Below are 23,963 nucleotides of genomic sequence, written 5' to 3'. Positions count from 1 at the left end.
GGTATTTAGGGGTGTATCCAGAAGGTGGTCCAGCCTTTTCAGAAGCAGATCCAACTGCCCCTTAGAGCTCTTTGTAAAGTGGATCCTGCATTAGAGTAGAAGCACGTAAATCCAAGTCAACCTATCGCGAGTCAGCTTTCAGAGGCACAGAATAGCCTCTGAAAGCTGACTCGCGATAGGTTGACTTGGATTCTACACACTTCTCTCTAATGCAGGATCCCCTTCACAAAATAGTAGTATCTCCAAGGTGATTGTTGACTGGCTTCTATGGGTTATTACTTCAAACTAATGTTCTTACTGCTATGTTTTACGTTCCTTCTTGATTGACAGGCTTCCGACGGTCGCACGATTTTCCGAAAGTAGCCGAACGTCGGTGTGCAGGCTCCGTATAGAGCCGCACCGACGTTCGGCTTCTTTCGGCTACTCGTGACGCGATAGATGCGACCGTCGGAAGCCTGTCAATCAAGAAGGAACGCCCAGACCTAAAGACCATACCCGGAAGTGGCGGAGAAGATCGCTCTCTAAAACGGTAAGTACAGCATCGTTTTTAAAAAAAACTAGCCGATTCCCCTAGACAAAATGAGCATGAATCTAATCTTAAAAAAAAAATTCGGGTGAACCTCCACTTTAAAGAGCAGCTCCAGAATTTTACATCACCCAGCAATATTTTTAACCAGGGTGCCTTGGAAAAAGGTCTAAAAGTTGGCTACAAATTGTATACAAGCCAGCGAGTGGAGAAAGCCTGCCTATTAGTTGCATAAAAGCAACAGGTTTTCATTGTGAACCATTACAATCTTCCAGTATATAAATAACCAATAATGTAAATCGGTTGATGAGGACATTGGGTGTTATATGACTCAAATCGCACTGCATCTGCACCAAAACCCTTTTTTTGTCACACCAAAATCACACCCATGCGATCCGATTCTGCAAATCGCACTGCGTTTTGCAAACCAATTTCAGGGTGACGCTAACTTGGACACACACCCGCAGTAGTTCGTATGAACGAGGTGCAATTTTCATGCAGTGCGAAAACTGCACAGAATTTGCTACTAATTCCACTTTGCATCAGTGTGAACTGGGCCTTAATGAACTTTACAGATAGAATTCACTTACTTTTCTCTTCAATCTCCCTCATTTCTTCAGGTGGGATTTTTAATTTATCTATGTGTTCACGGATAACGCTGGCCCACTTCTGAAGTGAATCCAAGGCCAACCAAGGCCGCGACATATCTACCACCAACATAACCAACGTGTCCCTGACACTACCGACATCCATGGCAAACTTCAGCAGGCCCTTGTGATAAAGATCACCATCCAAAATCCACACATTACATCTGGTTTGATCTACAAAAAGATCATTTTAGTTACTACATGTATACTGTGAAAATGAACATGTCAAGACAATATACCGTATTTATTGGCGTATAACACGCACCCTAAATTTAAAAAAACTATCAACAGCCCCTTTTACATTCCAAAGCCCCCCCCCCCCCATTACGTAGCCCCCCCCCCCCCTATACACTACACAGCATTTCCCCCCTGCACAGTACACAGCTCCTTTACATTACACAGCCCCTTGCACTCCCAGGAGATCCCCCAGTCTCCTGGGACAGCACTACCAGCGTACTGTAAAGTTTAAAAAAAGCACTGCCAGTCCCTTCTCATACACACTGTGTTCTTTCCGGCTGGTCACATGATCGCTCTCCTCTGATGTTTTTATGTGACTGCTCTCCTCCTCCAATCTAAAGCTACACTCGGAGGGGGAGAAGGAGTGAGAAGAGGAGAGCGGCCAGAAATAATGGGGCGAATGAGGTATTTGCGGGCTAGGACACTTACTATAACACTTCAAAGGATCCATGTGAAGGGACTCGCAGTGATTTTTATAATCTTTATAGTATGCTGGCGGGCTGTCCCAGGACCAGGAGAGGTGGGACGGCCGGCATGGCACCCCCGCCCAATCCTCACCCCCCCCATTGGTAAAAGAAAATGATATCGGCGTATAACACGCATGCTAATAAATACGGTACTAAAAAAGACAAAATCAAATCAGTGCACAATACAGCAATGACAAAATTACTACATTTTAAAATCAGAAGGGTAAACTTAAAGGGATAAAAGTTCACCTTTGCATAAAAATTATAAAATAAATGCACTTTTTTTGCAAGTACAAAAATATGCATTATTGTTTTTGTTGGGGACCTTGAAAACATTGCACCCACGATCAGCAGATCATAGGGGTAATGCTACGGTTCTGCAGATTGTCTGCCCATACCTCCGATAGGGGCAGGCAGTTACACTGGGAAGGGAAGCTCAATGAACTACCACAGCGCTCAACAGCACCAAGGTAGTTCATTGAGAACTACAAGCCAACAGCCGCAAAGGATGTCGGACCTTGTAGTTTTCCCATTTACAGAACGTTGTGAAAGGATAGAGCCACGCATGGCCACGTCTTTTTTTTAGATTGTGACAGCTAGCTGAGGGAGAAGATCCCCCACTAGCTGTCAAAGTGGGGGAGCGGGGGCCAGTGTATATGTAACATGTTACACCCTGAAAATGGGTGAAACGGGTTACAAAAAATAAACGGTCACCAGGCAAAAATAAAGAAAGTGGGACAGGAATGCACAGATTCCTCACCCTACTATTAAAGCGGTAGTTCACCCACAATCCCATGATTTTACCATCGAGACAGGCATTGTAGCGCGAGCTACAGTATGCCTGTCCCGATTTTTTTAACCCCGTACTCACCTCGTAGTCGTCCATCGTAGATTCCGGCTCCCGCGGGGAATGGGCGTGCCTATGGAGAGGGAGGATGATTGACGGCCGGCCCTGGCACGTCACTCTCCCCGAAGACAGCCGGAGTAGGTCTCGGCTCTTCACGGCGCGTGCGCACAGGCTATGCGCACGCGTCGTGAAGACCAAGCCTATTTCGGCTATTTCCGGAGAAGCGTGACGCGCCAGAGCCGGCCGTCAATCATCCTCCGTCTCCAGAGGCACGCCCATTCCCCGGTATCTTCGATGGACGACTACAAGGTGAGTATGGGGGGAAAAAATTCGGGACAGGCATACTGTAGCTCGCGCTACAGTGCCTGATTTAAAGGTAAAAGAAAAAAAAATGTTTTTTTTCCTGTCGATAGGGTGAACCCCCGCTTTAATGTTTTTGTCTGTGTCATTGTTGAAGTTCTCAACACATGAAGAAAATCTCCCCAGCATAGAAGACAGCAAAAATAAGAGGATCAAACCTTCCACAACCATATCTAAACCAAAAGAAAACCTATTTTGGCTCTTCAACTCAAACTGGCCTTTTTGTGTGTTGGAAGTTTAGCCAATATTCAGTTACTCGTTTCTATGTTGTGTTTGTTCATTATCACCATTTCATCTCTACTTGCCATCTCTGTCTTCATCATGGACATTAATGTAAAGATATTCCATTCCTCTTCCTTTCTTGTACTCTTCTATTCCCTGCAGCTTTCCTATCAAACTTGTCTTGCCAGCTCCATCTTCACCTGTAATCATTTGAGGACAAGAGAAAATTATCTATACATTACATTTACCATCATGAAGAACACTCTATTTGTTTAGATTATAATGATCATTATTTTACCCAATACAAGTATGCTTTAAAGGGGTTGTAAAGGTTCGTTTTTTATTTTCTAAATATGTTGCTTTAAGCTAGTGCAATGTTGGTTCACTTACCTTTTCCTTAATGTTTGTTTGCTTTGTCTGAATTTCTCACTTCCTGTTTCTCTTTTCACATGGGGCGGATCAGTAATGTTCCGCCCCGTGAACCTCCGCTTGCTCAGCGGGGATCGCTCCGTTGATCCCCGCTGAGCCGGCGGATGACAGGGCAGTCCCCCACACTTTGCAGGGACCGCCCTGTCTTTTTTTTACGCTCTCCCCTATGGGGGGGGGGAAATCGGATGAACACGGACCATCTGTCCGTGTTCACCCGATCCGATTCACCAGACGGATGGAAAAGTAGGTTTTTCCTCCGTCACACTTTGGCGGATCGGAGTGGGTCGGATGTCAGCGGGCATGTCACCGCTGACATCCGCGGCTCCATAGAGGAGCACGAAGCGCAAGTTCAGGTCCGCCTAAAAAACTGTCAGGCGGACCTGAACGGGCTGCCCGTGTGAAAGAGCCCTAAGGTGTTCAGTAAGCTGTTCTAAATGACTTTCCATGGATGATGGTGGAAAGCTTACCGAGGACAAACAGGAAGTGAGAAATTCAAACAAAGAAAAAAAGCATTTAGAAGGGAAATCGAAAGAAAAGGTAAGTGAACCAACAATGCACCAGCTTAAAGGAATCCATTTAGAAAATAAAAGACGAACCTTTACAACCCCTTTAAATCGGTATGGTAAACCATCACCTTGTAAAATAACCCATTCAGTTTAAATAGAAATGAAAGTGGCCGATGAGGGTATAGCCTACACTGGTTACATGGTGATAAAAATGGTAAAACAAAACAACAAGTCTGCAATACTTCGGAGGTGATACAGGCATCAGAGTTTCTTTTTTTTTTTTAACAGGCAAAACCGATTTTTTCAGGTAAGGCCAAAGCACAATCCAGGACTCAATGCAATAAGGAAAGCACTGGAAAAGTCGTGAGGTATTTGTGAACACTTACCTTATAAGTCTGATCATTGGAGAAGAGCAGGCCGAGTTCCCAGCACAGCCAGAAAACTGACCACACTGTGCTTTCATGCCACAGAGCAGTGTACAGGTCAGCAAGTACATGTTACAGCAAGCACATATCAGGAATATTTTTAGTTTGTTAACATATTTTTTAACAGACAGAGCTCTTCAGAGAACGGGTGATCTGTCTATCAAAGTTTCCCGGACAAGGGGGAGGGGCTGTATGTGACGGCGCGCGGCGGGGAACACACAGCTATTGAAATGAAAGCCGTTATGTTCCTGGAGCGCTCTAATCAACCACGCGGCGGCTCTCCTCTCTTCCCCTGCACAGGCTGGCTGTACTGGGGACACAGGCAGGCTGCATCCGACGGGCAATGGTGAGGCTGTATTGATTTCCTGTACCATGTCCAGAGTCCCTGACCATCTCCTGTACAATGTCCCCTGTCTGACCATCTCCTGTATAATGTCCCCTGTCTCTGACCATCTCCTGTATAATGTCCCCTGTCTCTGACCATCTCCTGTACAATGTCCCCTGTCTCTGACCATCTCCTGTACAATGTCCCCTGTCTCTGACCATCTCCTGTACAATGTCCCCTGTCTCTGACCATCTCCTGTACAATGTCCCCTGTCTCTGACCATCTCCTGTACAATGTCCCCTGTCCCTGACCATCTCCTGTACAATGTCCCCTGTCTGACCATCTCCTGTATAATGTCCCCTGTCTGACCATCTCCTGTACAATGTCCCCTGTCTCTGACCATCTCCTGTACAATGTCCCCTGTCTCTGACCATCTCCTGTACAATGTCCCCTGTCTCTGACCATCTCCTGTACAATGTCCCCTGTCTCTGACCATCTCCTGTACAATGTCCCCTGTCTCTGACCATCTCCTGTACAATGTCCCCTGTCTCTGACCATCTCCTGTACAATGTCCCCTGTCTCTGACCATCTCCTGTACAATGTCCCCTGTCTCTGACCATCTCCTGTACAATGTCCCCTGTCTCTGACCATCTCCTGTACAATGTCCCCAGTCTCTGACCATCTCCTGTACAATTTCCCCAGTCTCTGACCATCTCCTGTACAATGTCCCCTGTCCCTGACCATCTCCTGTACAATGTCCCCTGTCTGACCATCTCCTGTATAATGTCCCCTGTCTGACCATCTCCTGTATAATGTCCCCTGTCTCTGACCATCTCCTGTACAATGTCCCCTGTCTCTGACCATCTCCTGTACAATGTCCCCTGTCTCTGACCATCTCCTGTACAATGTCCCCTGTCTCTGACCATCTCCTGTACAATGTCCCCTGTCTCTGACCATCTCCTGTACAATGTCCCCTGTCTCTGACCATCTCCTGTACAATGTCCCCTGTCTCTGACCATCTCCTGTACAATGTCCCCTGTCTCTGACCATCTCCTGTACAAAGTCCCCTGTCTGACCATCTCCTGTATAATGTCCCCTGTCTGACCATCTCCTGTACAATGTCCCCTGTCTGACCATCTCCTGTACAATTTCCCCAGTCTCTGACCATCTCCTGTACAATGTCCCCTGTCTCTGACCATCTCCTGTACAATGTCCCCTGTCTCTGACCATCTCCTGTACAATGTCCCCTGTCTCTGACCATCTCCTGTACAATGTCCCCTGTCTCTGACCATCTCCTGTACAATGTCCCCTGTCTCTGACCATCTCCTGTACAATGTCCCCTGTCTCTGACCATCTCCTGTACAATGTCCCCTGTCTCTGACCATCTCCTGTACAATGTCCCCTGTCTCTGACCATCTCCTGTACAATGTCCCCTGTCTCTGACCATCTCCTGTACAATGTCCCCTGTCTCTGACCATCTCCTGTACAAAGTCCCCTGTCTGACCATCTCCTGTATAATGTCCCCTGTCTGACCATCTCCTGTACAATGTCCCCTGTCTGACCATCTCCTGTACAATTTCCCCAGTCTCTGACCATCTCCTGTACAATGTCCCCTGTCTCTGACCATCTCCTGTACAATGTCCCCTGTCTCTGACCATCTCCTGTACAATGTCCCCTGTCTCTGACCATCTCCTGTACAATGTCCCCTGTCTCTGACCATCTCCTGTACAATGTCCCCTGTCTCTGACCATCTCCTGTACAATGTCCCCTGTCTGACCATCTCCTGTACAATGTCCCCTGTCTGACCATCTCCTGTACAATGTCCCCTGTCTCTGACCATCTCCTGTACAATGTCCCCTGTCTCTGACCATCTCCTGTACAATGTCCCCTGTCTCTGACCATCTCCTGTACAATGTCCCCTGTCTCTGACCATCTCCTGTACAATGTCCCCTGTCTCTGACCATCTCCTGTACAATGTCCCCTGTCTCTGACCATCTCCTGTACAATGTCCCCTGTCTCTGACCATCTCCTGTACAATGTCCCCTGTCTGACCATCTCCTGTACAATGTCCCCTGTCTCTGACCATCTCCTGTACAATGTCCCCTGTCTCTGACCATCTCCTGTACAATGTCCCCTGTCTGACCATCTCCTGTACAATGTCCCCTGTCTCTGACCATCTCCTGTACAATGTCCCCTGTCTCTGACCATCTCCTGTACAATGTCCCCTGTCTCTGACCATCTCCTGTACAATGTCCCCTGTCTCTGACCATCTCCTGTACAATGTCCCCTGTCTCTGACCATCTCCTGTACAATGTCCCCTGTCTGACCATCTCTTATATAAATATTATTATTATTATTATTATTATTATTCTTTTTAAGTTTCGGTATCAGTTTCGGTTTTTAGCCTAGTGTATTTTTCATTTTTGGTATTCGGCACCAAAAAAACATTCGATGCACCCCTAGCTATTCTTACATTTTGGAGTAATGTCTGAGGACTGCAACTCCTCATATACCTTATCCACAGATGAGAATATGATATGATGTGCAATCATCCTCATCCTTGGCTGACTATGCACAAGCAACAGCTGCCATGGCAAATTCAAACTGACTCTGGAGGAGAGGGCATAGAAACATACTTGCGGCCCAAGTCAGCAACCATGGTTCCAATTTTGCTTGTAAACCCAGAAATAGTAGCCAAGATTTCTTCCCTTGGCAAGCCTGAGGCACGGTTAAAGTACTTGTAAACCCTGACCTTGTAAAACAAACCTATTCAGTTTAAAATATAAATGACAGGCAAAACATTTGTGTATAGATATAAAAACATTATAAAACACCTTATCCCCCCCCCCTTTTTTATTTTTAAAAAATGGATAAAATACCCTCTGCTCTCCGCGGCTTAAAGCGGGAGTTCACCCTAAAAATAAATTTTAACCTTAGATTGATGCTTATTTTGTCTAGGGGAATCGGCTAGTTTTTTTTTAAATCAAAGCAGTACTTACCGTTTTAGAGAGCGATCTTCTCCGCCGCTTCCAGGTATGGTCTTCGGGACTGGGCGTTCCTATTTGATTGACAGTCTTCCAACAGGCTTCCGACGGTCGCATCCATCGCGTCACGAGTAGCCGAACGTCGGTGCGGCTCTATACGGCGCCTGCGCACCGACGTTCAGCTACTTTCGGAAAATCGTGACGCGATGGATGCGACCGTCGGAAGACTGTCAGTCAAATAGGAACGCCCAGTCCCGCAGCCCATACCCGGAAGCGGCGGAGAAGATCGCTCTCTAAAACAGTAAGTACAGCTTTGATTTAAAAAAAACTAGCCGATTCCCCTAGACAAAATGAGCATGAATCTAAGGTTAAAAATTAACATTTCCGGGTGAACCTCCACTTTAAGAGTTAGGAGAGGAGAAAAAGCAGCACACTGGTCTTCCCTGTGTGTGTGTGTGTGTGGCGGGGGAGTCAAGACAAGTCTGTGGATGTGTTCTTAGCACAGGTAGAAAACTGACCATGCTGTGTTCTCATGCTTTGTGTGGTCAGTTTTTAAAAGGAATGTCAGGGATTTCAAACAAAGAAAGTAATACAGAGAGAATAGGATATTTCTTTCATACAAGTACATGGTATAGCAAGCACATTATTAGCAATATGAAATGTTGGGTTTGGATATTCTTTAATCCCTCAAGGTGTAAAGAAAACCAAGAGGAGTGCTACGACTTGACTGCACCCTGGACTATAAGTGTGAGGACGTATGCATGCCCACCCTCCCCAGCACCAAGTAAATCACAAGCTGGCCAGGCCTCCAGGACCACTGCCCAATAAGGGTATTCCAAGTCCACACAGCATGGAAGGCAGGCCACTTGAGCGCCAACTGCCATCAGATATGTGACCGACTATGTCGTGGCCACAGCCCAGTAGATTTAACCTTTGAGGGAGTAAGACTGTATGTACCAACACAGGCTCAGTGTAGAACACAGGCAAAAGCCCTATTTAAGGCAGCCGAGATCCAACAAGGGGCCTGGAGCACCCCACTCAGGCACATCAGGGAGACATGATCCAGGGAGCATGGCACTCCTCCCAGTCTTCACCACTCTGGTGTGCATACCCCATATTGGGTCTTCAAGGACAGGGTTCCACCAGCCAGGTGCACATCAGCCCTGGACCTGCAAATCACTCTGCAGCTCAGATTCAACGCCATCGGTATACCTAGGCATGCGCCCCGCACAGGGTTCAGTGACAAAAGACACATTAAAGGCCAACCCTTTCTTCTCAGCGGGACTGGGTTTGGCTTTTGTGGCAATCTTGAGGATCAGCCAATCTGGAAAGCTGAAAAATGAGTCCTTCTGGTTCTACAGCAATTTGCTGGATAAAAAATAAATCTCCATAAAAGCTAAAAGAATTTTTTTTTCTTCTTTCAGAGGAGAAAAAAAAAAAAAAAAAAAAAAAAAAAACATTCATTCTCCTAAGAAAATAGTAAAAAAAAAAAAAAAAAAAAAAACTTGGTGTGCTGGGAGTCAGTATACTAGGCTGTCATTTCAAGGCTGCCACAGCTGTTTTCCATCTTCAATGCTTATTGCCAAGTGGTTAGCACTACCACCCAGCAGCACTAGGGTCATCGGTTTGAATCCCAACCATGGCACTACCTGCCCGGAGTTTGCATGTTTTCCCTGTGCGGGTTTCCTCTGGGTACTTCTAAAACGCATAATGGAAAAAACAACCCATCTTTTATTTAGGTATTAAAGGGTCACTAAAGGAAAACATTTTTTTAGCTGAAATGACTGTTTACAGGACATAGAGACATAATAGTTAACGGATTCCTTTTAAAAATGATTAAAAATAGATAAAAAAACAATCATATAATGTGCCTGCAGTGTAGTTTCGTTTTTGCTGTTGTTTGCTGGTTCTCTGATGTACAGAGAGCCACTAGAGGGCAGTCAGCCAATAGAGAGCAGTGATACTTTGTCTAAAACTCCTCAGCACCAATCCAGTTTCGTTTTACACACAGCTCCTTGATTAGTGACCACCGTGAGAAATCTCCCAGTACTGTGGTTATCAGGAAACAGGCAACCAGGAAGTGTCCAGAACAGAGAGAGATTTACAGCAACATCAAAGCAAAAACGAACAATGAGGACATGAAACCAGGACTGCAGTAAGGTAAAGGAAGCTATTTAGCAAAAAAAAAAAATTCCTTTAGTGACCCTTTAAGTACTGTACGATTAGGACCCCCAGATTTGTTTTTCTTTTTTACTTACCAAGCACCAGCACGTTCTTTCCAGAGGGTAACTTAGAACGGGACCTAGTGGAAACTTCACTCAGTATGGAGGACCTAAATAAATACAAAAAACATTAGCAGGGTTTTGTGATCCTTATATGTAATACCTTGCAGAAATTCCTAAAGTGAAACTAGCATCAGATATATTTTTTCACATATGCCTACCAAGTAATGTGCAAGTGCAAGGTTTGTGCACATTTGTTTTGATTATGAAGAACAAAGCGATGCTCATTAACCTCTTGCCAACTTCCAACAGTACATTTACTGCTGGGGGGGCAGCCCTAGGCGCCACGAGCCATGACCTACCCATACGTAGTGGTGTACTTCCTGGTTTAGAGGCGTACAATTGCGTGCACTCTGCTGATCTGTGCTGTGATTGGATACAGCACAAGTTTGTCAGCAGGTTACAGCCAATCATTTTGGCTGCCTACCTGCTGATCAGCTGTGGCCAATCACAGAACAGAGATTCGTGGTTGGTAAACATAACACAGATCTGGCTGGATTTTTCCTCGGTTTCAAATATCGTTCAGAACTGAAAGGAGAGATTCCAGCCAGATGATCAGCGAGTAAAAGCAACACACATACACTTGTTAGGCACACAGTTAACCCCTTGATTTCCCTCCCGATCATTCCTGGCATTTGGCCAGCGTCATTAATACAAAGTACAGTATTATAACTAATCAATGTATTTTAGTGACTAGCGACGTCAGTGTCAGTTAACGTCATATTGCCTACCACACTATGACAGTCACAGTAGCAGTAATCAGTATCTTGACCACAATCAGAACTATACTAGTGTCCCCAAACATGCAGTGTTGGCAGCATGTGGCAGAATACATTTTGGCCTAAATTTAAAGTGGATGTAAACCAGAAATATATATATTTTTTTGCTGTCACAATGTCGAGTATAAGATATCCTATCATCTGTGCCCAGTCTTGCCACAAAGTTAATCCAGCTCTAAGCAATCCTCTTTTCTTTTTTCAGTGAGATAAAACGGACAAACCAGGAGAAAACTTTTGTCCGTTCTTCCCCCTTGCTGTGAGTGATAGGTTATTTACATATCTCATGCACTAGCCTGAGACAGGCATTATTTTTTAATTCCCACCCCCCACTCCTTTTCTGAAGTTATGTGGTTACTTTTCTGGATTTTGACTGGATGTTAGTGATCATAGCAGAATTTAGTGAAAGGAATACATAGGAGAAAATGCATGTTGACAAGGGGAATGTAGTGGTGGGCGGGGAGTCTACTGACATCACGACTCCCCCCAACGCTGCATCCTGGCCTAAGGCAGCACTTTGCAGTGGGGCAGCATGGAAAGAGTCCTCGCCGGCTTGCGCTACACTGTTAGTGTAACGCAAGCTGCTTCTAATTTTGACTGTCCTTTCTCACTGTGCTATGTGTTTTCTGCTGCACCATTGGCATAGTTATATCTTCTTAGTCCTCTCCATAAAAATGATCAGAAATGTGTGCTTAGGGTAGAACTATAGGCAACAATTTTTATTTTTTTATTTTGGATAGAGTAAGGGAGGGTTATAGCCCCGGTCAGTTTAATTTTTGCCATCCCTGTTCCATTGCAGAGATTTTCCTTCACTTCCTGCCCCATAGCTAAACAGGAAGTGAGAGAAAATCTATGAAAATTAAGGGAATCCATTCCCCACCCCCAGGCCCTCAGAAGTGTCCCCACTCGAAAATTTCAGGACGGGTCATAAACAGAAAGGGGAGTGGCCTTGACACGAAGCGGTGGGTCGTATTTAAATTAGGGGGTGCACGAGTTTAGTCAGGCCTAGGGCAGCACAAAACCTAAAATACACTACTGACTCCACCCACAGAATCTGCAGTTTTTCAGTTCTTATAACAGACAGAGGAGAGACATTTGACAGGTAAGGATACATGCAGGAGGCATCTATATCCTTATAGATCAGCACCATGGCAATAGTTTAGAAAGGATGAGAGTGGGTTTACATCCACTTTAATGAAGAGATTTGATTTTATTGGATATGTTTCATAACAGAAAGTAGAACTTTTTTTTTTCCATTTTTTTGTTTATATAATAAAATAAACTCAGTGGATGATCAATTAGCACCAAAAGAAAGCTGTATTTGTGTGGGGGGGAAATAAATTATATAAAATGTAATTTGTGTACAGTGTTGCATGGCTGTCCAATTACCAGTTAAAAGTAGCACAGTGCTGAATAGCAAAAAAATGCCCTGGCCATGAAGGGGGTAAAACCTTTCAGTGGTCAAGTGGTTATGGCTCCTATAGCATTTATGACGTGTTTTTGAAGCATCTAAAAGCATCAAGAATGCCTGTTAATGATGAAAGTGTTGCTTTTCTAGTGGAAGTGATGCAGAGGAAATGATCTACTTTGAGGTATGGTTAGGTTGTGGTCTGATGGGCATTTTGTGGATTCTCTGCAAGATGGATTTGTATACTTTGATCTCTCTTACACTTGGCTTTGTCTAGCTCAGTTTTACGGACACAAAAAGCTTTGCCACTGGTGATAATTCTCAATGCCACTGCCTGGCACCGTCAGTATTGCTGGCCGGATTGATGCTTTTACCTGCTTACAGAGGCAAATATCGTTACCACACAGCTGCTTTGTACAAACAGGAAGTGTCTGTAGTTGCTCTGTTCTAGTTCTCTATCATTTCCAAGTGCATTCTGGGATACAGGAACCTCCACTGATTCCCCTCCAACTCTCAGCTAACACTTATAAATACTTCATCAGCATCCAATAAATGCGATAGGTGCTGTTAAAGTGCAGTTATAGCATGTTATCATTGAAATTAATGGAGACGACCGACAAACATCAATGCCTCAAAAAGCGACATTCTGCATAAAGTGGAACCTTACCCATAACAACTTGATAAAAAATAATGTTCTTTAACAAGGAACATACATTCCACATTGATATTTATGCTACTAAAAATAGTGTGTGCTGTAAAGTGCCTCCAGCATTGCTCCTGTTCCTTCTTGAGGTAGAGCTGCCTGATTCTGACTAAAATAAGAATCACAATTTTCTTTGCACAGTATAAAGATCACCATTCTCTCACAATTCTCAGCGCAACATCAGCTTTCACATTATACAAAAAAAGTTGGGCTAATTTTACCGTTTAGGTTCCCAAAAAATTGCATTTGAAAGATCGCTGCCCAAATACAGTGATCGCCAAATTAGTCTCTAGGGTCATTGCTATATATATTATATACACACACACACACACATACTACACCTTTAATCCCACTTAAACAATATTTGAGAGTCTAAAATGTCACTTTACTCATGGCTGAGAAAATGATCTTCAAATTAAAGCCGAACTAAACCCTCTTCTCCTTTACAGCCAAGGAAGCGGCCATCTTCTGCCTGGTACACAGATTTTTTTTTTCAGCCTGCTGGGTTGAACGAAAAAAAAAAACACTGAAAAAATCGCCCAAGCCCCTCCCCTCTGTGTCTTTGTATTCTGATATAACAACTCCCACCCCCCTCCAGAACACACTGATCAGCACTTAGGCTGCATTCACATCTAGACGGACGAAATCGCGGCGTTTTGTCGCCGCAAATCGCGGTAAAAATAGTGGCGTTTTGTACCGCGATTTGCCGGTATTGTCCGCCTAGATGTGCCCCAAGATGACCCCCTCTATGGAGATGATTCCCATCTCCTAGCCGAACGCTCGAAGACGCCTGAAAAAAAGGTCCGGGACCTTTTTTCAGGCGACAGGCGTCCGGCGTTCGGCGTGGAGATGTGAACCATCTCCATAGAGGGACATCTGTTTTCAGCCCTCTGGCGGCAGCGGCGTAGCGCTACAGGCGTAAAAACGCCTAGGTGTGAATGCAGTCTTACTGCCACTGGCTGCAAGCGTTGATCAGATGCTGGTTTCCCATTCATTAAACCGTCTTCTGTCGGAAAGACAACTGTATACATAGACCCAATGTCAGCCTTTTTCCTGCTGAACTGGATGATATTTGCCCCAGCATTATGGCCCGTACACACGATCCGAATATCATACGACAGATCGTACGACTTTTTTCACTTAATAGTAGGGGTGCAACGGATCAAAAAACTCACGGATCGGATCGATCCTCGGATCAGGAGTCACGGATCGGATCATTTTCGGATCAGCGCAAAAAATAAAAAAATGTGTGTGTGTGTATATATATATATATATATATATATATATATATATATATATATATATATATATATACATATATACACACACATATACACACACACACATTTCAGGGGTGGATTAAAGAGGAAGCAGGTGAGGCTGTTTGGGACTTGTTAAAAGTACAATCTTGATGTTTTTACAGAAAATATATATATATATATATATATAGCTGTAAAAACATCAAGATTGTACTTTTAACAAGTCCCAAACAGCCTCACCTGCTTCCTCTTTAATCCACCCCTGAAATGTGCTCTTCCCCCCCCCCCCTCCTCCTCTCACACTAGTGCTTCTCTGCTAATATTCCCTCTCCATGTCGGCTTGCCAGAGCCCAGTGCACAGCGTGACACGCCTCCCCGGGGAGGCGTGTCACGCTGGGCTCTGGCAAGCAGACTGGGGGGAGCAAGATCGCTCCGGAGCTAGGCCGAAGCCGGGGACTTTCCTAGGCCTAGGCTCCGGAGCGCTCCGCGGATCGCGGGGTGTGCCGATCCGAACGGGGTGGCCCGTTCGGATCACGGATCGGTGACGATCCGTTGCACCCCTACTTAATAGTCGCAAGTAGAAATTGAATAGGTTAGTAAAGTCACGAAAATTCTCGTACGACAGAAAAAAAAAAAAATCGTTGTGCTGTCATGTGTTGTAATGAATTTGTATTGTATTTTTGGACGACAACTGTAATGACTAAACAAAAATCGTATGATGTGGTATCGTACGAGGAAAAGTTTTGCGCTTGTCCGATTGAATAATATCGGATGAACTGTCGTGATCGGCTCTCGAAAGTAGCATACACATGATCTGAAAATCGTACGATTCTTCCTCGGACGACCGTTTTCGTAAGATTACGGATCGTGTGTACGGACCATTAGTCTCTGTTTAATCTCCAGTTGTCATGGTGCTTCACATGTGATCAGGCATGACATCAGCCATTTAATGGATTGACAGTTTGGTTCAGAGTGCAACCAACTATGACAGTTAGCATCCAGGCATGCCGGGAATGTAATTGTTTGGGAAAACTGTTACACTGATGGGTTTAGTACCACCCACTTTAAAGTGGCACTTTAGTCAGCGAATTAGGTCCTGCTAGATCACGCCAGGCTGGCCTCTTGCAGGTCTAGTGATGTAAGGGCTCATTCCCACCATACATGCATGAAAACAGATAGGAACTGAATGACGATTTCACTTGCAGAGACATCAGTTTCCATGTGCGTCAGTCAGTCATGTGCCCTGTTCACACCAATGTTGTTGTCATGTCAGTTTTTTTCACATGCAGAAAACTACATACAAGTTGCAGATTCCTGTGCGGAAACAATCTGCACGTTGTGGTGAGAACAAATAGTTTTTTTGATGCCCTTGCAGAAAAACTGACATCTCTGCACCATGGTGTGAATGAGGCCTAAAACATTACAAATACGTGCCTATAAAATCCAGCAATACAGTCTCGCCCTGCTCTGCACATGATCAGTTGCTCTTTATTTTTAGGCACTACTAAGTTTGTAGAGGCCAATCTCCTGACAGCCCTAAAGCAGAATTAAACCCTTGCATATTTGGCAAGTACAGAATCACAGTATATATAAAATAATATTCAAAGCGGTTGGAGGAAGCTTCAGAATGGCAAAGATGTTTATATTACAAATCATGTGTGCAGTTCCTCTTTAATGCATTCTATGCATCAAGGTGAAAATCCTGCTGTGCTGCAGCAGCCCCCCTTTTTTCTTACCTGAACTCGATCGTTCCAGCGACCAGAACAAGCCCAGCCGCTGTCTCAAGTCCTCCATGGACAGATTGATAGCAGCGGGAGCCATTGGCTCCCACTGTCAATCAAATCCAGTGACACGGAGGCAAGGGGACAGGTTCTGCTGTCTGTGTCAATGGACACTGCAGCAGGACTCGAGAGTGCGTCCACACGAGTGCCCCCATGGATTGTGGCTCTTCGTGGGGGCACTCACCGAAGAAGAGGAGCCAGGAGTGCTGCCGGGGAACCCCAGAAAATGAGGATCGGGGCCACTCTGTGCAAAACCGTTGCACAGAGGAGGCAAGTATGACATGTTTGTTATTTAAAAAAAAATAAAAAATAATAATTACTTTAACCACTTGACACCTGCACGCCGTCATATGACGTCCAAAACGGGGACCTGTTATCCCGGGTGGACGTCATATGATGTCCTGGGTTTTGCGGGGGGATATCTCAATGATGCCTGCACCCGGAGGCATCATTGAGATATCATTTTTTACCGGCGGCGATCCTGCGCACCGTAAGAACGATCATATCGGCGTTTCCGCCGCTAGATCGTTCTTACAGGCGGCGGAGGGGACATACCCCCCCCTCCGGTACTTCTCCGGGCTCTCCCGTCCCACCGGGGCCCTGGAGAGATGATCGCCATCCGCCGGATGTTTGCCATAGAGAAGACTGGTGACCAGATGGTCACCAGTCATCTCTATGACCGTCGGAGGCCCGGGCTCGATGTGATGACGTCACGCCCGGGTCCCCGTAAGTAAACAAACCGCAATTGCGGCTAGTTTGAATGAGATCTGTGAATTTTTTTTCACGATCTCATTCTTTCCAGCCTGGAGGAGAGATGTGGGGTCTTATTGACCCCGCATCTCTCCATAAAGAGGACCTGTCACACACTATTCCTATTACAAGGGATGTTTACATTCCTTGTAATAGGAATAAAAGCGATTGAAAAAAAAAAAAAAAAGTGTAAAAAAATAAAGAAATAAGTAAAATAAAAAATAATAATAAAAAAATTAAAATGCCCCTGTCCCCGGTAGCTCGCGCTCAGAAGCGTACGCACACGTAAGTCCCGCCCACGTATGTAAACGTCGTTCAAACCACACATGTGAGGTGTCGCCACGTGCGTTAGAGCGTGTGCAACAATTCTAACACTAGACCTCCTCTGTAACTCTAAACTGGCAACTTCTAAAAAAATTTAAGTGTTGCCTATGGAGATTTTTAAGTAACGAAGTTTGGCGCCATTCCATGAGTGTACGCAATTTTAAAGCGTGACATGTTAGGTATGTAGTTACTCGGCGTAACATCATCTTTCATATTTTACCAAACAATTGGGCTAACGTTACTGTTTTGTTATTTTTTCATTTAGGAAACCATTTTTTTTACAAAAAAAAGCCGTTTGAAAAATTATTGCGCAAATACGGTGCAAGACAAAAAGTTGCAATGACCGCCATTTTATTCCCTAGGGTGTCTGCTAAAAAAACATATATAATGTTTGGGGGTTCTGAGTAATTTTCTAGCAAAAGAATGATGATTTGTACATGTAGGAGAGAAGTGCCAGAATAGGCCCGGGAAGGAGGTGGGTTTTAAAGCCCTGTATTGAAGTGGTTAAGAGCTTCAAAAAATGTATACTCCTGCCACATGCTGGGAACGTAACTGTCGCATTGGTTGTGCTCAACAAAACTGTCAAACCATCAAATGGCTGTTCACATAATTAATCACATGTGCAGCATCATTGCAGTTGAAAATCAAACAGAGGACAACGTGGCAGCTTCCTTAGCTGAAAACAATAGGGGAAGGGGGATATTTAGTTCAGCTTTAACTTTCCCAAAACAGTTACATTCAAGACATTCAATAACTGTCACATTTGCTTATGCTCTAAAACATGATGTCAAACCATCTAATGCAGACCTGGGCAAACTACGGCCCGGCGGACCTTTAAATCCAGCCCACCCCCGCCGCCGCCATGTTAATCACCGCGGCGGGGGAACATTACAGACAGCGTTCGTTTGAACAGCTGTTTTCCCCGCCGCGCATAGACACTCCCCCTTGGACGGATCTGTCCAATCGTGAGCAAGGGGGAGTCACATAGACACTCCCCCTTGCTCGCGATTGGACAGATCCGTCCAGGGGGGAGTGTCTATGCGCAGCGGGGAAAACAGCTGTTCAAACGAACGCTGTCTGTAATGTTCCCCGCCGCGGTGATAACAGTAGGCAGGGCCGGGAGGGGTCACTGTGCCCATCACACGCAGCCACTTGTGCCAACACATGCAGCCACTTGTGCCAACATAAATTGTCGCCACTGTGCCAATCACACGCAGCCACTGTGCCAATCACACGCAGCCACTGTGCCAATCACACGCAGCCACTGTGCCAATCACACGCAGCCACTGTGCCCAAACACAGCCACTGTGCCAATCACATGCAGCCACTGTGCCAATCACATGCAGCCACTGTGCCAATCACACGCAGCCACTGTGCCAATCACACGCAGCCACTGTGCAATCAATTGTTGCCACTGTTCCCAAACGCAGCCACTGTGCCAATCACATGCAGCCACTGTGCCAATCACATGCAGCCACTGTGCCAATCACACGCAGCCACTGTGCCAATCACACGCAGCCCCTCCTGTGCCATGTCCCCAGCCTCTGTCCCCCTCCTGTGCCATGTCCCCAGCCTCTGTCCCCCTCCTGTGCCATGTCCCCAGCCTCTGTCCCCCTCCTGTGCCATGTCCCCAGTCTCTGTCCCCCTCCTGTGTCATGTCCCCAGCCTCTGTCCCCCTCCTGTGCCATGTCCCCAGCCTCTGTCCCCCTCCTGTGCCATGTCCCCAGTCTCTGTCCCCCTCCTGTGTCATGTCCCCAGCCTCTGTCCCCCTCCTGTGCCATGTCCCCAGCCTCTGTCCCCCTCCTGTGCCATGTCCCCAGCCTCTGTCCCCCTCCTGTGCCATGTCCCCAGTCTCTGTCCCCCTCCTGTGCCATGTCCCCAGTCTCTGTCCCCCTCCTGTGTCATGTCCCCAGCCTCTGTCCCCCTCCTGTGCCATGTCCCCAGCCTCTGTCCCCCTCCTGTGCCATGTCCCCAGCGTCTGTCCTCCTCCTGTGTCATGTCCCCAGCGTCTGTCCCCCTCCTGTGTCATGTCCCCAGCCTCTGTCCCCCTCCTGTGTCATGTCCCCAGCCTCTGTCCCCCTCCTGTGCCATGTCCCCAGCCTCTGTCCCCCTCCTGTGCCATGTCTATAACAAGTACTCGTACCAGTTTTCCAACAATGATATTTACTGCTTTTTATAAAGAAATACAATTGATTTTATGCAGTATTGAGTTTAGCCTTTTGGCCCGGCCCTCCAAAATATTTTTAGTTTCTCATGTGGCCCCATCGAAAAAATAATTGCCCACCCCTGATCTAATGGCTGGTCCCATAACTGATCACATGTGCATCACCGTGGCAACTGCAGATCAAACAGAGGCTAAAGTACAGTACGATTGTTGACCAACCGAGTGTCTGGTTTTTGTCAAAAGGGCGTGTGCCAGGATCTTGTCTTGCATACCAACGTTACACAATTGTCGTGCCACAAACACGAATGTAGTGATGTACTAGGAGGAATTTCAGCTCGAGCGCCACCCTTTGTTTGGTGAGCATTGATTCCGAGCATGCACGTTTGTACTTTCGACGGATTTGTGTACTGACCATCAGAAAATCTGACAAACCGTTGTCCGCCGAAAATTGGACAACAATTGTCTAAAGGAGTGTACTAAGTAAGACAGTCCCCTTCCAACAATCGAACCGTGTGTACTGTGGCTTAAGATAACAGCTTCCTTGGCTCTAAAGGAGGTCAGCTGGTCTCATTTTTAAAGCCTCATGAACACCGTCGGTTGAGTCCATCATTGCCGAATCTCAGCGCTTTCAGGCACTGGGGAGGCACAGATGCAGCATCCAGCCCTCTGCCAAAATCTATGACAGCCTGAAATACATGGCAGCTTGTTGCTGTATCTAGTGGTACTCACATTTAGGCCGGATTCACACCTATGCGAATTGGTTGCAGCTTAAACCGCATCCAATTCGCATAACATTATAAAATACATTGTTTTCAATGAGGCTGGTTCACATATGTGCGATGCATTCTTAACCTTAAGGTAGTAAGGCTGGAAAGCAGGAATTCAGCTCAGTACAACATCCACCCTCTGCATATTTCAGCCAGTTACCTGTGCCTCTCCGAAAACAACAAGATCCGACGCCGACAGGCCTAAAGCCTCGTACACGCGATCGGATTTTCCCATGGGAATTGTGTGATGACAGACTGTTGGCGGAAAATCCGTCCGTTTGTATGCTCCATCAGACAATTGTTGTTGGATTTTCCGGCCCCCTCCACTGATCACGCACCCTGCCCTGGGGCCCCCTCCACTGATCACGCAGAGGGAGCACCCTGGGGCCCCCTGCGCTCATCACACAGAGGGAGCACCCTGGGGCCCCCTCCGCTGATCACGCACCCTGCCCTGGGGCCCCCTCCACTGATCACGCAGAGGGCGCACCCTGGGGCCCCCTGCGCTGATCACGCAGAGGGAGCACCCTGGGGCCCCCTGCGCTGATCACGCAGAGGGAGCACCCTGGGGCCCCCTGCGCTGATCACGCAGAAGGGCGCACCCTGGGGCCCCCTGCGCTGATCACGCAGAAGGGCGCACCCTGGGGCCCCCTGCGCTGATCACGCAGAAGGGCGCACCCTGGGGCCCCCTGCGCTGATCACGCAGAAGGGCGCACCCTGGGGCCCCCTGCGCTGATCACGCAGAAGGGCGCACCCTGGGGCCCCCTGCGCTGATCACGCAGAAGGGCGCACCCTGGGGCCCCCTGCGCTGATCACGCAGAAGGGCGCACCCTGGGGCCCCCTCCGCTGATCACGCAGAAGGGCGCACCCTGGGGCCCCCTGCGCTGATCACGCAGAAGGGCGCACCCTGGGGCCCCCTGCGCTGATCACGCAGAAGGGCGCACCCTGGGGCCCCCTCCGCTGATCACGCAGAAGGGCGCACCCTGGGGCCCCCTCCGCTGATCACGCAGAGGGCGCACCCTGGGGCCCCCTCCGCTGATCACGCAGAGGGAGCACCCTGGGGCCCCCTCCGCTGATCACGCAGAGGGAGCACCCTGGGGGCCCCTCCCCTGATCACGCAGAGGGAGCACCCTGGGGGCCCCTCCCCTGATCACGCAGAGGGAGCACCCTGGGGGCCCCTCCCCTGATCACGCAGAGGGAGCACCCTGGGGCCCCCTCCCCTGATCACGCAGAGGGAGCTCCCTGGGGCCCCTTCTTTGATCACACATAGGGGTCCCTTTACTGATCATGCAGAGCGCACATAGGGGTCCCTCTACTGATCACACAGAGGGAGCACCCTGGGGCCCCCTCCACTGATCACGCAGAGCGCACATAGGGGTCCCTCTACTGATCACACAGAATGAAAACCCCTGCACCCCTCCACTGATCACACAGAGGGAGCACCATGGGCCCCCTCCACTGATCACACAGAGGGAGCACCATGGGGCCCCTTCTCTGATCACACTCAGGGGTCCCTTTACTGATCACGCAGAATGAGAACCCTGGAGCCCCCCTCCACTGATCACCCAGTGAGAACACACAGGGGGCCCCTTCACTGATCACACAGAGGGAGCACCATGGGCCCCCTCCACTGATCACACAAAGGGAGCCCCCTGGGGCCCCTTCTCTGATCACACTCAGGGGTCCCTTTACTGATCACGCAGAATGAGAACCCTGGAGCCCCCCTCCACTGATCACCCAGTGAGAACACACAGGGGGCCCCTTCACTGATCACACAGAGGGAGCACCATGGGGCCCCCTCCACTGATCACACAGAGGGAGCCCCCTGGGGCCCCTTCTCTGATCACACTCAGGGGTCCCTTTACTGATCACGCAGAATGAGAACCCTGGAGCCCCCTCCACTGATCACCCACTGAGAACACACAGGGGGAGCACCCTGGGGCCCCTTCTCTGATCACACACAGGGGTCCCTCTACTGATCACGCAGAATGAAAACCCCTGCACCCCTCCACTGATCACACAGAGGGAGCACCCTGGGCCCCCTCCACTGATCACACAGAGGGAGCACCCTGGGGCCCCTCCACTGATCACACAGAGGGAGCACCCTGGGGCCCCTCCACTGATCACACACACAGGGGTCCCTCTACTGATTATACAAAGAAAGCATGCTAATGCAACTCCAAGGATCACACAGACAAACCATGCTGGGGCCCCTCATCTAAAAACAAACACATGAAGCCCCACCCATCTGTCACTAGGCCTGCCCTTTCCACGAGCCTGCGCACCTGTACTATTGACAGGTAGAGCGCGCCCCCGTCTCTTTCAGCTCCCTAGCCACGCCCACAAACAGGTAAAGCGCGTCCCCGAGCCCTGGAAGCGTCTAGGCGTCCCTCCTGTCATGTACAGCTCAGACATGAACCGGCTGTCTGCTTAACCCCTGGGCCACCGGAAACGTCCACCGGCACTGAGAATGGTAGCCTGCCAAGCAGAGAAAGGGTTAAGCAGAGTGCATTACCCCCCCAGCCCGGCCTCCTATACAACATGTCAGCATAACGGTCTGGGCCGGCTAATGAATGAACAGGCTCCCCCGGCCTCCATGTCTGCCCTTCCCCGAGCACGTTATTACACAATGCCAGCTACTGACCACAGGTTCTGTCCATCTTCATCCTCACTGGCCGCCGCCCCGCTGTGGCTGTTCCCATAGCCAGCATTGAAGCTGGAGGATGGAGACGAGTAAGAGGCGGCTCTCCCCGCTGCCATCCTAGCGCTCCTTTCCTATGACAGCTGTGTGTGCGCTAATTAGGACAGCTCGACTGCGGAACACCCCCCCTCCACGATTTGGTCTCGACCACCCTTCCGCTGAATAGATGAGGCGCGGTCCCCGGGAAGAAGAACCAGGAGCCCTATGGAGGGGGAGGAGGCAGGCGGCAGACAGGAGCACTGGGCGGGGCTGGGACGTAAGGCATGGCGGAGGTGACGTAGTGGCGGCCAAGTGACTCCGCCCACTCAATGTGACTGCTGGATGCTGAATCACCGGGCATCCACACTGTGATCATCAGACAATGGCTGGGACCCATAGCGACCAATCAGCTGCTGTCTTTCACACAGTTTAGAAAACTAAACTATGATTGGCTATGCTCTAGTTGAGACAAAGTTTATCTCAGACACTTATTTTTGTTCCCCCTCTTCATTTTTACATGTTTTTATATTCTGCCAAGGCTTGGTTGGCGTCTCTGCGATCAGGGAATGCGCTGCACTTTAGGAGACGCACAGAGGTGCCTTGCTCGGGTCAGGCATGTCCAGGCGCGGTTTCCTTGCGTTTTTCTTAACCATTTCAGCCCCCCGGAAGAATTTACCCCCTTCCTGACCAGAGCACTTTTTTGGATTCGGCACTGCGTCGCTTTAACTGACAATTGCGCGGTCATGCGACGTAGCACCCAAACAAAAATTGATGTCCCTTTTTCCTCACAAATAGAGCTTTCTTTTGGTGGTATTTGATCCCCTCTGCGCTTTTTATTTTTGTGCTATTAACAAAAGAATAGCGACAATTTTTTTTTTTTACTTTTTTGCTATAATAAATATCCCCCACAAATATAAAAAAATACAGTTTTTTTTCCTCAAATTAGGCCGATACGTATTCTAGATATTTTGCAATAAGCGTATATTGATTGGTCTGCGCAAAAGTTATAGCGTCTACAAAATAGGGGGAAGTTTTATGGCATTTTTATTATTATTTATTTTTTTACTAGTAATGGCGGCGATCTGTGATTTTTATCA

General features: G+C 47.8%; 1 protein-coding gene across 1 annotated transcript in view; it reads right to left on the bottom strand.

Annotated features, from left to right (window-relative positions):
* Positions 1-23,137, bottom strand: part of DYNC1LI1 (dynein cytoplasmic 1 light intermediate chain 1) — a 56,406-nt gene extending 33,269 nt beyond the window's left edge. Inside the window, exons 1-4 of the mRNA XM_040353078.1 lie at positions 22,831-23,137; positions 10,234-10,307; positions 3,390-3,506; positions 1,117-1,347 (exon numbers count right to left, since the gene is read on the bottom strand). Of these exons, the coding sequence (XP_040209012.1) occupies positions 1,117-1,347; positions 3,390-3,506; positions 10,234-10,307; positions 22,831-22,946 (538 nt within the window). The 5' untranslated portion in view covers positions 22,947-23,137. The remainder of the gene's footprint in view (positions 1-1,116; positions 1,348-3,389; positions 3,507-10,233; positions 10,308-22,830) is intronic.
* Positions 23,138-23,963: the final 826 nt, after the last annotated feature.

The sequence above is a fragment of the Rana temporaria genome, chromosome 5 (genome assembly GCF_905171775.1).
Source record: "Rana temporaria chromosome 5, aRanTem1.1, whole genome shotgun sequence".
NCBI classification, from domain to species: Eukaryota; Metazoa; Chordata; class Amphibia; order Anura; family Ranidae; genus Rana; species Rana temporaria.
Note: the sequence above shows the minus strand (reverse complement) of the source record. Positions and strands in the feature narration are given on the sequence as shown.